Source organism: Epinephelus fuscoguttatus, linkage group LG18 (genome assembly GCF_011397635.1).
Source record: "Epinephelus fuscoguttatus linkage group LG18, E.fuscoguttatus.final_Chr_v1".
Classification (NCBI taxonomy): domain Eukaryota; kingdom Metazoa; phylum Chordata; class Actinopteri; order Perciformes; family Serranidae; genus Epinephelus; species Epinephelus fuscoguttatus.
In genome coordinates, this window is record NC_064769.1 from 9,425,392 (window position 1) to 9,441,724 (window position 16,333).

The following is a 16,333-nucleotide window of genomic DNA, read 5'->3' on the forward strand; positions in this document are numbered from 1 at the left end:
TGCGCGCTCTCTGTTTCTCTCTTGAAGTCTCACTCTGCTTCTTTTCTTTTGACTTTTTTAAGATGACAGTTGCTGAATATATACTCCCTATCTGATGCTCTGTTTGTGGTTGGCTGAGAGGGATGTGAACTCATTAGTTTGCAGCTGTGTTAATCGAATCAGGTTGGGTTTCCATTATGCGTGCCAAACGGTGCCAATCCCCTTTGATCTGACATCAGATGTGACGGGACAGTCGATATAGAAATACATTTATGTGTTGATTGCAGATAGTTGCATTGAATAGTGGTTTTTGTGGCTATTTATTGCATCGTTAATGTGCCTGATATTCTGGAAACCTGCCTGTGAGGTTTTGGTGACGTGTGCGCACTGTCCGCCGGTCAGCCAAACTTCGGCTTACACCGGCTGCGCTCCGCCTGCACAGACAGTAGACCTGGTTTCAGATGGCGAGCTTTTAGCGCACCTTCGGCGAAACCTTTTGGCATGAAACTGTCACTGCGCCAAGCTGCATCTGTCGACACCTCCTCTGCTGCGCCGCCACACCCATCTCAGCGCACCTCGGTCTGCCCGACTACCAAACTGAGCACACCTCAGGTTGCGTTGCTCGAAACTAGCTCTGCGCAGGGTTCGCCACCCTGCGCCACCCTGCGCTGCGCCGGGAAACTAGAGCCCTTAGAGTTGTAATCTGAGCCTGTCAATGGAAAAAACAGGCACTTTTAGTGGGCGTAAATTGACAGTGTGCAAATGCCCCAAGTGGTTACACTGCAGTCTGTATCACTGCTTCTGGCTGCAGCGCTCTCGCTCAATACTGGACCGCTTTCAAAAATTGTTGTTGCCATTAGTCACTTAGACACAAAAACATAGGGAGATGGGGTCCAGGTTGAGTTACCCTTAAAGTCTTACCCTCTTCCTCTGTTTTTCAATTCCATCTCACTTTAGGTTCATATGAATTAGATGTGAATAGAACTGAATTAGAGCCTTTTTTTAATTATTCCAGGGCTGCAAGTTTCAAAACAGGCTCAACTGGAAAAAGTCAGCGTAGCATGTGAGGAGCATTTAAATTTGTAAAGTTCCATTGAGACTTTAAGAGGAAGGGAATTATTGGATTGCCACTGTGCCAACCTAACTGAAGAACAGTGTCTGACATTAAACTTATTTTGCATTAATGGGCTGAAATAATTTCTCCTTCCAAAAGCTTATGTTGTAATTTAGATGATCAGTCAGTTATAATATAATTACATGTTGGGTGGGAATAATGAACACTATACACATTATGAGTTGCATCTGCCAGCATCCTACAAAGAGAATATATTGTCTACAAAATCGAGCTAAAGTAAGGCTGCCTGTTTTCCTTAGTGTAACCTAAAGGAGGAAGGGTTCAGGGCGGGGCAGAGGGGAGGTTGGCCAAGCAACAGTTTGAGTTATGATGAGGCAATTTTAATGATGTTCTGGTCCCTGCACTAAAAGCCCCAGTTGACTCTTTTCTGTTTCAGCATGGGAAAAGAACACAACATTCCTATTTTCCTCTGGTGCCAAAAGTTAATTGAAAACATTTCAGGGCAAAGTATGGTCTGGGGCCCCCATATGATCCTCATCCCTTCATTATGTTCAACAATGATAAAAAGGCATTACAATTATTAATGGTTGGAGCAGAGGCCTTCTCTCTTAAAGTGACAGTGGCAGGCTTTTGCTTCTCATCTAACAAAGACCCTGAAATGCCCTCACCACATCACTTTGTTGGTATTTTTTAACAGTATGTGCCATTGTAGGATTTATTATTTAAGTCTGTTAATGAGAGATTAGATTTTCCAGAGTCAAATCATATTGTATAATAAAGAGGGCCAAACTACAGCAGAGAAAGTTATTCTCGAGCTTTGGAAAGAAGACCACATCTAATCGTAAAAGAACTGACTGTTGCATAAATGAATGTTGAACTGCGGACAGAGTATCAGCAGGAGTTAAACTGAGCAATAAAGCTGAACTTTCTCACATAACTCCTCCGTCTTCCTCTGGGATAGCTGTCTCCTCATGCTCCCCCACTCCCTGAAAGAGGGTGACAGAGGAACAGAGTGAATGAAGTGCCCCCACATTGTGCCGCTGCACCATTGTGTATTTTGCATCTCCATAATAGAGGTGCCACTCGACTTCTCTTCCAATCAATGGGCTGGAGGGCCCATCTCTTTTCCTTGAAAAGCAACATGGCTGCCATCAATAGTTTCAAGACCCATTATCACAAGTGAAGGAGGGGACACTGGCTTTTTTGTAAGTATAGAGCACTGACTGACTCATAACATGAGTCACAAGCATGTAAACAGACACATGCACTCACTGCTCTCACTGATTAAAAGCTGCGTTATACACTGAAAACAGAAATCCTAAAATTGGTCTGTAATATATGTCGTCCTAAAAAAATCCAAAAACACATGTATGATGTATAAAAGTTCTTTTTTCTTAGCAACTACTGCTGATAAATGTTTTGCACGTTGGATCAACTATACTGATTAAAAACAATTAGGATGAGCTAACTCAGCTTTTAAATTGTTTTTGGTTCCTTAAGTAAAGAGTAATTTGAAGAATTAAAGCAGGTAAAAGTTTGCTTTGAATAGTTTTAAGGCCAGTTACATGCTCTAAGTAGTACTGACACTTAATACTTAAAGAATGTTTCTCAGTTACATTTTGGGTAAACACCCAGGATGCCAGCAGAACCATGGAATTGTTTTGGCTTCGGCCCCTGATTGCAAAAGTGTTAAAACCACAGTTGAAAGGATAGCTCTGATCCTTTAAAGTGGGGTTGTATGGGGTACTTATCTATAGTCAGTGTATTACATACAGTAGATGCTGGTCAGCACACGCCCAGTTTGCAGAAGCGGCAGGAGAGCCAACACAGCAGCTCATTAATGTACCTCTGTGAATGGGTGCAGCAGTAAAATGAATTTTAGCTGCCTAAAAATGTCCCACATAAAAAATCCTTTATAAGTTTGAGTGTACACTGAAAATATTCACCGCTTTACCTTGCCGTCAGACAGCCCTTTACAACAGTGAAGCCAACTTCATTACCCTATCTGTGATCTTGTCAAAGCCACCAGACCAAATTGACAAAAATAGTTATTTTGGCTTGTTGAACACAGGGGCTGCTGGTCTACTGCTGCCTTGATTAGCTAGTGTGTGTTACTCTGTGACAGTAATGCTCAAAAGGGGTTTTCACAAACCAACTGATCAAGGCAGCAGTAGACCAGCAGCTCCAGTCTTCAGTGATGTTAAAAATTACTGTTTTTTCTCAATGCAGTCTGGCTTTGAAGAGAGTGACAAAACAGCTTCATTTCCATGTTGAGAATTCACTGTGTGAAGGTTAAGGTAAAGCAGTGGACATATTATAAATACAGCACACACTTAAACTGTTACTAATATGTTTTAAGGTAGCGTAAATATGTTTTGCTGTTGCCCACCTCAACAGCAGTACATTGCTTAGCCATCGTGTTACACTCCTGCCTGCTACTCCAAACTGGTGCGTGCTGACCAACATCTACTGTAGGTAATACACTGGCTATGGATAAGTATCTCATACAACCCCACTTAAAAAGATCAGAACTATCCCTTTAAGTATTTGAAATTGCATTTTGTGTTAAATGCCTTTAAGAAGAGTTGGTCCCAAATCCATCACAACCCAAGAAAAATTTCATTAGACAGCCATAATAACTATCATGGGAAAAAAAAGATGACTTAAGCATTTTCATATTGTTTCTCTTAAACTACAATTAACCTGAAGTACTTAAATTTAACAAAATAACAGCTGAGATTACTGTCAATGACCCAACATTGCTTTGTGCTCTTTTAATTAATACATGAAGCCAAAAACTTTTAAAAATTAATTAAAAAAGACTAAAGATTAAAAGTCAAAGACAGAGTCACACAGTTTCCGAATGAATCCTTTAAAAACTCTTCTTTATTTAATGTGCATGTACATTCAGAGGAGTGTGTTCTTAATGGGCACTTAATATCTCCACTCACCTGAACACACACTTATCTTTTTATTTTCTCAGTGAGGACCTCTAACAAACACAGGGGGTGAGGATAAACAAACTGACGCAACAGCTTCTTGGCTCCATTTGGGTTGCAAATCCCCAAGAGGAGAAGTTTACCTTCTCATGTTTGAACAGTTTTCAAGAATGAAACACGTTATAAACATGTTATACCTTCAGCAAACATCCATGTTTACAAGGTTAAGGAGGAGCTACTTGTTTCAGATGCATTATCTTCCCTGGGATTTAGACACATTTCAGTGGCTTACATCAACTTTGGTTTGTAATGAAGGGGTTGTGGAGAAAGTCTCTGTACAGCTGGTACAAGATAATTACTGTGCTTTCACAGCATGCCTCTGATATGGTCATATGGTGAATAAAACTGGTAGGCTGTAAAGGGTTTTAGGCACTTTAAACATTTGTCCTTCCTGTGTGGTCATAATGTAGTAAAAGAGTGGAACCTACCTATTCATACAGTGCAAATCTCTTGTCACTCATAAACAAATATTTTTATACAATATACTGTACAATCTATCTTTACATAGCCAACATACAAAAATAGGCTCCTTTAGCATTATTAGATGACTAACATTTTTATAACTGAAATTGAGCATGTGCTACTGGGTGATTAACAAACAGTTAATGGCATGGATTGTGTGAATTGTGCAGATGTGTAGCAGAAAGTTTAGTGTTGAACTCAAAAGCCCCAAATGTTAGTTTAATGACAAAGAAAAGGCTGATAACAACAAGGCACACAGATTCTAGTGAGTTGACTTTTGATTCACAACGAGCCACAGCACTGACTTCCCTGCTGTTCTTAATGGCAGCAGCTTATCAGATAAATTTGGTTAAAACCAAAATGGTGGTCAGGACATTTAGCAAAGTCTGAGCAGGTGGGGAGTCACTTTTTGATTTTTCCACATATTGATAATCATCCTGGTCGATATAATCGTCATCAGAATCATCCTCGGCGTCTGAAAAGCCGCTGCCCGCGAACCTATCATCGGAGCAGAAAGTTTTCATGCTGAATTTGATATACTCGCATATGTTCCTGTCCGTGCCATCACACACACAAGTGTCTAACTGTTGCGCTTTCGGTATGGAGCGCATGTTGGCGATCACTCTGCGGCAATCGTCCGAGCACCTTTCCCCACCGAAAAGTTTCCGGCAGTGAAATAAATAATCCCTCATAGCGGAGCTACACGTCTGGTCCATCTCACACTGCCGCCGGGCCTCGGTGCAGCCCATGGTGCTGGTCCGCGGCAGGCACGGCTCGATGGCTTGTTTGGTGTTCCTGCAGACCGGGTCCAGGGCGCAGTCGCAGTCCTCCAGAGCCGGGCCGCTTTGGGTTAGATTGAGCTGAATGAGAGAGGAGATGCAGTGACTGGGACACTTCTTGCGGTCCCCATTGATGACAGACGCGCAAGCATAAACATACTGGTCGTAAGCGTAATGGCACTCCGGCTCTCCGTGGCACTTCAGGATGGCTTTCCAGCAGACCAGCCGGCGGCTGTGGTTAGGAGATCCGACACAGAAGCCGATGATTAGGATCAATACACTGCATATCAACACCGCTGTCCGCTCCATCAATATGGCACGACTTGCCATTTCCAGGAAGAATGAATCTTAAAAAAGTTAGACTTCATATGGGCTTCTGTGGTTCTATCACGCTGCGTCAAAACAAGGTTATTCCAAGATGGTTTCATATCATATCACAGTTGGGGACTTGAAGTCAATGAGGCGCCACAAAGTAAGCAGGAAGATCTATAAAGTTCATTTGAGAAAAAGTTTCCAGTTCTCGCCAGTCCCAGTCCGTTTTAGGTGGTTTCACGTGCGAATGCCTGTCGCTCACCAAGTCAAAGTTTGGATAAACTTATTTCCCAAACTCTTCCAAAAGTACCGCGATGTATCCTTGTTCCTAAAGTCACTCATCCGCCTTCCCTGCCAACCCGCATCTTCCCGAGCTGCCGCAGCTTTGTGATGAAGGCTGTGTGGTGATGGGCTGATTAGGTTACTGCAACAACCACCTCCGATTGGTCCGATAAACTGTTGTGATTCTGTCGTCACATGCGGGCAGTGACGCAAGCTACTGTTTTTACACTGAGATAAAGGGAAACTTTCTGCAACTGAAACTTTATCTTGTGATAAAAACGTTTAAGATTTTATTTTTTTGTATTTGATGCTTTGTACAGATGAGAGCATCCTTGTGTTTTGGTGGCCAGTATGTGCATCACCTATACTGCTCACTGTATACAGAGTATACAAGCCTAACTTATATATGAGTGCATGGATGTTTATGTCAGTACATGGTTAAGCATTTGACACATACATGTACTTTCTTTCCTTTTCTGTGCTTTTTCTCGGTATATAACACAAATATAATAGCCTACATTATCTGAGCATATACTTAATTAATTTTAATTAATTAATTTTCCTTTATGTACAGTTATATTTTATCACTGCGTATTCTGTTGTTGGTTGTTTCAAAATATAAATTAATTTAAAAAATGTAAAGAAAAATGATACTGTTGTATGAAATGACACGTTACAGTTTTTATTTGTATATGGGTTTATAACTTTTTTTACAGTAATAGAGGTACTGAAGTACTCAGATCCTTTACACAAGTAAAAGTAGCTATAGTGTAGAAATAACCCTCAAGTAAAACTAAAGTAAAAATACAGAAGTATAAGTATCCTAATACACTTAACGGGAAATTTCAGTTTATTTCAACCTGTCTCCTATCGTCCTAAATTTGTTTCAAGTGACTAGTGACATAAAAATAATAGTTAGCATGTTAGCCATTAGCCTAGATACAGCCGGGGTGCATAGTAGCGTCAGACCTGTTAAAACGTAAGTGAATGGGCAACCTTCAACTGCAAAGTTAGTCCACTAAACAAGCTTTTTTTCCACAAAGACCGCCTCATATCGTTAGGATAAATGTCAGAGAACATATAGAAAACGACATGTAAACGTGTTGTCTTACCTTACCAGTGTGGTGCCATGTTTGTTTACCCCTCCAGCTCTGCTTTCCAAAGCGTGGCCGAAATATCGCGAGAACAAGCAGCGATCAGCAGAAAAGTTCATTCATTTATTTTATGAAAGATTTATAGAATAATGGCTGACTTTTTGCCAGCCTTCGACTTTGTGGAGGAGGAATTTGATTTTGCAGAGTTTGATGGCCGCCCTTATTTATTTGAGCCAGAATACACTGACAAAGAGCTTTGTGAAATTGAAGAACGGAGGGGACAGAGAGAGAGACACAGAGAGAGAGAGAGAGAGAGAGAGAGAGACAGAGAGAGGCGCAACAGGTAGAGGACGAGAGAGGAGGAATGGCTGCTGCAAGGCTGTGTCGCTCTGGAGATTGGTGGTGTACCTGTGAATGCTGTGCCCCAGTGCCCACAGAAGAGGAATGCCTCTGTTGCAAGGAATGGGACCAGTTGCAGCCTTATTTTCAAGGTCTGGATGTGACCGAGGACGAGACACCTCCACCTGGAGTAGTATCCAGCTGGGCTTTATCTAAAGCTCGTGAGATTTCAGGCACGGTATAAGATCGCTGCTTGTTCTAGCGATATTTTGGTCGCGCTTTGGAAAGCAGAGCTAAATGGTAAACAAACATGGCACCACACCGGTAAGGTAAGACAACATGTTCACATGTCGTTTTCTATATATTCTCTGACATTTATCCTAATGATATGAGGTGGTCTTTGTGGAAAAAAAAACTTGTTTAGTGGACTAACTTTGCACTTGAAGGTATGCCTGTTCACTTACGTTTTAACAGGTCTGACGCTACTATGCGCTCCGGCTGTATCTAGGCTAACGGCTAACATGCTAAATATTATTTCTATGTCACTAGTCACTTGAAACAAATTTAGGACGATAGGAGACGGGTTGAAATAAACCGAAATTTCCCTTATAGGCTATAGCAAATGTGAAAGTACTGTACTCTTTATGTAGAATGGACCATTTCAGAATAATTTATATTAGTAATTAATCCATTCATCTGTACATCACTTTAAAGGGACAGTTCATCCTAAAATCAAAATTACGCATTTTTCCTCTTACCTGTAGTGCTATTTATCAGTCGAGATTGTTTTGGTGTGAGTTGCTGAGTGTTGGAAATATTGGTTGTAGAGATGTCTGCATTCTCCCCAATATAATGGAACTAGATGGCACTCAGCTTGTGGTGCTTAAAGTGCCAAAACAAACGAACAAACAAAAACAAACCATTTGACAAACTCAGCAGCAATGTCTCTTTCCAGAAATCATGACCCAGTTACTCATGATAATCCACAGACCTTGTTGTAAGTAGTTTCATATAGGAACTATTTTCTTTCTACCAAATTACACCTGCCAATTGTATCACTGCACAGAAGGAAGTGTGCATCTACCAGGCCCCCAGGAAAGCTCATCACACTGCAGTAAAAAATTCCCCGTAGCCCAGAAAGCATTTTCCCCAACGGCTACCACTGTAAAAGAGATGTCCATAAAACTGTTGACAGGACGCCTGAAACTGCAAACAAGATCAGTTATGGCTCTTTCTATTGTGAATTTTTGAGCCATTATGGTTTTATATTCGCAAAACTCTCCTGAAGCTGCGAAAAGCAATTTAAAAATCTGTGACGTCATCTCGGTATAAAGTCTATGAGCCGAGCAACGCCAGCAGGAGAAACACTACTGCACATATTCAGTGGGCTGCATACCGTGCAAGTAAACCCAGAAGCTAGAAAATGTTTTAGGAGTATGTGCCAGACAAGCAACTCCATTGGAATCAAGAGGCGCCATGTTGGCATCCACTTTATCATCATTATCGAATCAAAACACCACTGTGTTAGCTAACATTCAAGCTCTGCCGAGGAGGATGCCATTTATGTTTAAATCTTAAAGCTGTCACAAGCCCGAGCCCCTCGTCCATGAGCAGATGCATACTTCCTTATGTGCAGTGATATGGTCGGCAGGTGTAGTTCATTCATTCATTCATTCATCTTCTAACCGCTTCGTCCTCTTGAGGGTCGTGGGGGGGCTGGAGCCTATCCCAGCTAACATCGGGCGAGAGGCAGGGTACACCCTGGACAGGTCGCCAGACTATCGCAGGGCTGACACATAGAGACAAACAACCATTCACGCTCACATTCACCCCTACGGACAATTTAGAGTCATCAATTAATCTAGTCCCCAGTCTGCATGTCTTTGGACTGTGGGAGGAAGCCGGAGTGCCCGGAGAGAACCCACGCTGACACGGGGAAAACATGCAAACTCCGCACAGAAGGGCTCCCACACCCGGGATCGAACCAGCAACCCTCTTGCTGTGAGGCAACAGTTCTAACCACCACACCACTGTGCCACCCGTAGGTGTAGTTCAGTATAAAGAAAATAGTTCCTACATAAAACTGCTCACAACAAGGTCTGTGGATTATCTTGAGTAACTGGGTTATGGCTTCTGCAGACAGAACCACCCATCCACCCACCCCACCACAGAAAATTCAAATACTCAAGTAAAGCATCTAAAAAATGTACTTAAGTACAGTGCTTCTGTACTTTGTTACTTACCACCACAGATTTTTCACGGTGGTCAAAAGTAGACAGGCAGATAGATGATCTCCGCAGTCTATCCATAAATCTCTTGCTTTCTATTATACTCCTACAAAGTTTGGATTTCACATGATATATAGTTCGACTGCTGTGGTCTCATTCTTGAATAATTGCTCATCCCTGCATTGAGACCCAAATGTAATGAGGCACAGCTTCTTCAGAAAACTCTGGGATTGTGTTGCCTCCCCGCAGGGAGAGACGACAGCTGTTATAACACATGCAGAGCTCCTGTCTTACACTTTCCACCATGAAACACAACAGGCCTCAATTGCGTAGCTATGACACAGCGTACCCGTGAAGACTGCACAGACACATTTGCACACACCAATAAAGACATAACAGCTTTGAGGTTTAGGAACTATGATTTCCTGACAGTGAGCTGAAAGTATCAGAGACCTTCATGTGAGAAAAGTAAAAGAAAAAACACATTTGGCTATTTGTTTTTACTGCCCATTCTGTGCAAATGTAAGCAGAGGTGTGAAATCCTAATGGCCCAGCACTTCACCTTTTGGTAAAGGGTATTTCCTATAGTGTTTCCTGACAATAACAGTTAACAAGAAAAGGAGTGTGAAGAGGAAAAACAACTTCAGCCACACACCATGTAAACAACCACCAAGCGTGAAGCCACTTGGAACGAAAACAGAATGGATCTGTTTGGGGCCTTGAGGCCAGAACAAAGTGTAGAAAAGAAAACCACTCAGTCATTGGGATAACTCTGTTCTTCTGACCCCGTCACATCAGCACACTATGACCACAAAGATGTGGCAGCTCTCAGGGGACCTTCAGACCCCCCGATTCCAATTAGAAAGATTAGAGAGGAGTCAAGACAAGTGCAGAAAGAGTTTCCTAGCCAAACAACCCAACCCCCCCCCCCTACCTCCTCCAGCTGGCGTACCAGAACAACAGGATGACTGCAGACTCAATTTAGAGCAACATCAAAGTGGAGGTTAGAGAAAGCCCAAATGGTGAACTGCTCAAGGGTCCACATTAACTACAAAGAGCCTGACATTAGCCCAAGCCACGAAGGCCAAAGCAGGCTCTTAACAGAGATAGATATGGGTGCTGTGTCTCTACTTAAGACATAAGTATTTAACATGGTTTTTACTTTTGCGCAAAGTTTGGGTATCTCTAACTTTTGCCTTTTGTAGAGCCACACACTCCAATGCACAAGGCTCATACAAAGCGTTCTTTTCAGAAACAAACTAAAGAACACACCCTGGCCACACTTGCATTTCACTTTTAAGAAGGAGTTCATAATGCATAGCAGATCCAAAATCCCATCAGTGTTGGATGGCAGCCAGATGAGAACAACAGCCAGATTCAGTGGAGCCAGTGGCTCTGTATGATGGAGTAGGCAGCTGCTCTCCCCCAAACTGTACCTCTTAAATTACTCTAATACATCACAGAGATACTTTACGTTTATAACAAACTTCTCAGACTGTTCTACAGGGAATATGAAGGCAGTGTCCCTTGCAGTCGCGTCCTCCATTTATTTCAAACGAGCACCTCCGGATATGCATCCTGTACATGCGGTTGTTCATGGCGGCTTGCATATAATAGTGTTTCCAGAATTGGAATGCGGTTCCCGAGAGTAGATTTGTAAATACTCATGCGGAGACAGACATGCTCTTCAGTTTGTCTCCACTGCTGTCAGAAGTCATTACACACAAGCTGCTATGCCAGAACAATTCACTGAACTTTGTATTCAAGTGCTTCCAAGCCCAGAGAGAGGCAGAGAGAGAGGGGGGAGAGAGAGGGGAGGGAGGAAAAGGAGTCAATATTAAAAAGCTGCCAAGTGTTTTTCTGCCCGCATTTTTTCATTTTTTTTCTGTGGCTCATAGAAACTTCTCAGATGTCAGTCTTAGACATGCTGATATTTTGTCTTTATTCTTCTCACATGAAAAAGAGGAATTCATGCTTTTGGTGAAAACAAGAAAATAGCTTGCATGCATAGTCATGACCTGAATATGCAGTAGAGGTGTCTTTTTGAATTAAGTCGACAACACTGCAATCATTTTGTTGTCTGGTATGCACCCGAAAGATTAGACAGGAGGAACTGAATCATCCGGATCAAAGTACTTTTAGCCACACACTACAGCATAACATTTGTCTGTCAGTCAACAACTACTGGATGGATCGCCATGAAACTCTGTACTTCAATTTAGGATGCCCCAGAGGATGAACCCTAATTACTTTGGTGATGCTGTGAAGTTTGCTCTAGCATCACTTTGACATTTACATTTTTAGTTATTAGTTAATTGAGATCTCTTAAGAGATATGTATGCAGAATCTGTAGGCAACGGGAAACGATTTTGGTATCAGAAGGGTTGTGGTCCATTGGTGGTCTGAGTAGTATTGATCGATCACATTTGAACAGCAGGTAGGCCTAAACAATCTGTGTGGCATCTGACAGCGAGTTAGCTTTATTAGCTTTTTTTTTTTTTTTAAAAAAGTATCTACATTCATATGCAGAAGTCTGCTTACAGAGATAAGCCAAAGAGACCAGTGCACAGAAGAGGAAGTTTTAGCTCAGATATCTGCTGGCCACACCTGATCAGCCTGACATATTGGTCCTCATACCCAGAGGCTGTATTGTCGTCACACTGATAGTTGATGGATCCTGAGATTAAAAGAAATGTGAAAAACAACTATTGGATTGACTGAAGAAATATGGTACAGATATCCATGAGGATGAATCCTACAGACCTTGGTAATTCCCTAACTTTTCATCCAGTGCCACGAGCATGTCAAGGATTTCACTTATCTAGTGAATTATTACAAGATTGAAAGATGAATTACTACAAAATTTCATGCAGACATTCTTAATTTCTGGACAATGCATTAAAATAGTTCTAGTGATCCTCTTTCTCCCATCTATTTTATGGATTGCCATTAAATTGTGTACAGAAATTCATGATCCCCAGAGGATAAATCCTGATGACTTTGGTGATGCCATGAAGTTAGCAGTAGCACCACTTTGACATTTACATTTTTGTTTTTTAGTGAAATGTATCAACAACTATTGAATTGATTGTCATGAAAGTTGGTAGATTTATTCATGGTATCCAGTAGATGAACCCTACTGACTTTAGTAATCCCCTGACTTTACATCTTGCGCCACCAGCACTTCAAGGAATTCACGTATCCAGTAAGATATATCTATGTCTACAAATGACTTGCTACAAAATCTCATACAGACATTCTTAGTTTCCAGACAAATGCATTCAAATGACTCTGGTGATCCTATCGCTTCCATTTTCTCTATAGATTGCCATGAAATTTGGTACAGATTAGTGTTGAGCTCACCAGCATCATTTTCTTTCCCAATATTTTCTCTCCAGACTCCAGAGCACACCCCATACTTTTATCGCGCCAGAGATGTTTTAGGATGATACCACATGTTCTGAGAGTGCATCCCTCTGGGGGAAGCCATGCACCATGGCAGGAAAAAGACTTGACTTTGAACTCAGTGAGAAGAACAAAGCCACAAGTTCAAACATGGGTCATTCCGGCTGTAAAGTAGCCAAGGGTAGTCAGAGGATTATAATCGTCAAAGCCAAAAGTTTGTAATGTGGTATAATATGAGGGTGAACAGACAGACAATTGTTTTGTTGTTTTGGTTTCCCATCAGCAAAACTTTCAGATTCCTTTGGCTTGTTTCACGGAACAGATTAACACCACGGCAGGGAGTAAAGCTGGATAACGTTACAAAAAGATTCATGTTCTCGTTGTTATTGTTTCACTCAGGGACTTAGCAGGAAAGCAGATGGGGCTGTTTAATAGATCGGAACAGAGAGTTAAACTCCAGACAGAGAGGTAGACGCTGGTTTTGCCATCACAAAGGCAGGTAATTGATAGTGGCGGCTGTAGTAGATTGATGACACCTGCAGTAAAATCTGTGGAACAATGGAAACTCTCCAGGATTGCTTGGCCCTGCAATGTAGAGAGACTTGGTGACAGTGGTCAGGTAATGATAAGATAGCAAAGCCATTTCTTTTCAAAGAGCGGAGGATAATAAAGCCACACAAATTTCTCCAGAGGTGATGACGGTATCTGCGTTTTAAAAAGGAGGTGAGTAGCTTTTGCAAGAGAAAAAAAGACTCTAAGGCAGACAAGTTTTTTTGAAACATGACCTCTCCTCTCTTCTCCAAACTTGGATCACATTTCTCTTTGAAAGGAAATAGCTCCTCAGATACAGATATGCCACCTCAACCTCTGCACAGAGAAATTATTGTTCACTAGATCAAGGCCTTAACAAGAAACCTGAAAGGAATAAAGTGACTAGCCAGCATCCACATTACAAGAACTGACGAGAAAAAAAGGAGGTATGTGCTGAATGGCTGACCCTTGGTCACTGAGAATAAGATTTAGTGAATTGAAGCCTAAACTTAGGAGGCTCCTTCATCTACTCCTGTGAATAAGTTTTATTAAGTGCTACATTATGTTGAAGAGCATGAAGAAAGACATTTTGATCAGGTACACTGAATCATGTTTTGTTAACCACAATGCTAAGTGTGGTAATGGTAAGACTCTCATATATCTGTAAAATAGGCTACAGCCAGCAGCCGGTTAGCTTAGCTAAGCACAAAGACTGGTAACTGAAGGAAACAGCTGGCCTGGCTCTGTCAAATGGTAACAAAATGTACCCAGAGGTACTCATAATACCAGCACTTCTAAAGTTCACTAACACCTTATATCTCATTTGTTTAAAATGTGTAATAAACAAAATGACAACTAATCGTTTTATGGTGAGTTTCTTTGCCGATCTCAACCCAATCGCCAGAAAACATTTGCACGTTATTATGTTGTGGACATGTTGAACAAAACATGCATATTTGGTGCCTAAAAAAACACTGGAAAGACAGCAATGCAGGGGCGGACTGGGACTAAAAAAACAGCCCTGGACTCTTCACTTGGCCCAGCCCACAACAACCGGTGCGCATACAATATGCGCTTCCTTCTTCTTCAATTTGATTGGCGGCCAGCCGGCTCATAGATATCTATGGGCTGGCTGGCATCCAATTTAAAGGCTGCCACCTGGTGGACTGGATGTGGAACAGTAGATTATCAGGGAGAAAAACGAAAAAAACCCCAAAAAAACGGTGATGACTGCGTGGCGGCCACCGGCCGTCCTGGAGTACTGGCCGTTCTGTGATTCTCCAGAACCTCCAGATGGCCAGTCCACCCCTGCAGCAATGACATGCTAAATTAAGCGTTTTTGATATTTGTTGGTCTCAAATAGTGGTCTGCAGTGGTCTGTAGCTTGGCAGGTGACACAACATCTGCCATCCCCTCCATCTTCCAATGACAAAATCAGTTCATATACTTTGTCACTTTAGGAACACTGTATGAAACATGTGAATGTAACATATTTGTGATTAGCAGAAACCTATATGCCAACATTTTCTTCTGGCAACTGGCCTGGTCAATCTTTTTCTTGGCCCTCAGCAGTTGTCAGGAAACCAGCAGAAACACCAGAAAGTTACTGGTTGTGGCCAAGAAAGAGTTTGATAATTAACTGTCCTCAAACTACAAATTGCTATTTTTACACCTCAGTTTTTGTATGGGTTAAACAAATGATATGAAATGCCAATTAGTAAGCTTTAGTTGCACTTAAAGGTAGGTTTTTGTTACCTTTAGGGGGCGATCACACTGAGATGAAACGCCAGAAACACGACGCTAGTAAAACCATTGTTTTCCTATGATACGGCGCGTCTGACCAGCATTCAAGCATCTTTTTAGGCAGGCGTTTTTCCGGCGTCTTTTTAGACGCGTGTTTTTGTAGAGGCTTCTTTTTAAACGCTTCTTCTTAGACGTGCGTAGACGCTGAAAAGTTAAAATATTCTCAACTTTTTGAGCATCAGATGCCAGTAGCTAGCGCACACTGAATAAGCGCTTCCAGCGTTTCAGGCGTCTTTGAAGCATCCGCGTCTCTGGCGTCTCATTTCTGTGTGATCACCCCCTTACAACCAGGGTAGCTGCTTTCCTTTGTTTCCAGTCTTTATGCTAAGCTAACTAGCTGTAGCCTTATTTTAACAGACACGCATATCAGTCTTCTCATCTGTCACTTGATTTCCCAAAATGTTGTACTATTCCTTTAAGCCCTTGAGTAAAACAACATAGAAAGAGGTTATGTTTTCTTAAAAGACATGAAATACTTTAATAAGAGCTAGAAGGGATTACTGTAGCATTATTACTCTGTGCAAACATACACACACACACTACAGTCCTACAACAGCACTGAAGAAACAGAATACAAGATTGCCAGTCTTTCATTTCCATGGCACATCCTGTAAATCAGTCCGTCTGGCATCTTGCCAGTGTGGGGCACATTTTGAGCTCAATCTTCAAGGCGTAGCTGCTGTTTCAGGAGACAGAAAATGAGACGTGACCCAGGGCTTCCCTGACATTTGCCTGAGTAATCACAATGTTCGTGCAGAATTGAAGACGCTGTTTGAATAGCATGGACCATTGGTGCTAGATTATCTTTCTGCCAGCCTCAGAAGTATTCTTAGAACATCAGGCTAGACACAGGAAGCGTGTGGGCTGATTTATGACATTTCGGTGAATAATTGCTGATGCAGTTGACAAAGGCGCAGATCATTCCAGCTCAGTGTTAAAGAAGCCTGAGATACACAACAACTGTATTACATGGGAAGAGTGACACATCCCTAAAAAGATCTAAAGATATACAAATGCAAACAGATCCAAGAATATCCTTTAATAT

The 16,333-nt window shown here is 41.8% G+C and overlaps 1 protein-coding gene across 1 annotated transcript; it reads right to left on the reverse strand.

The window, feature by feature from the left end:
• Window positions 1-3,922: 3,922 nt before the first annotated feature.
• gas1b (growth arrest-specific 1b) lies at window positions 3,923-6,027 on the reverse strand. Its single transcript, XM_049604765.1, has one exon. It carries the CDS (start codon window positions 5,622-5,624, stop codon window positions 4,851-4,853), a length of 774 nt encoding a protein of 257 aa, XP_049460722.1. The 5' UTR covers window positions 5,625-6,027; the 3' UTR covers window positions 3,923-4,850.
• Between the last annotated feature and the right edge of the window lie 10,306 nt (window positions 6,028-16,333).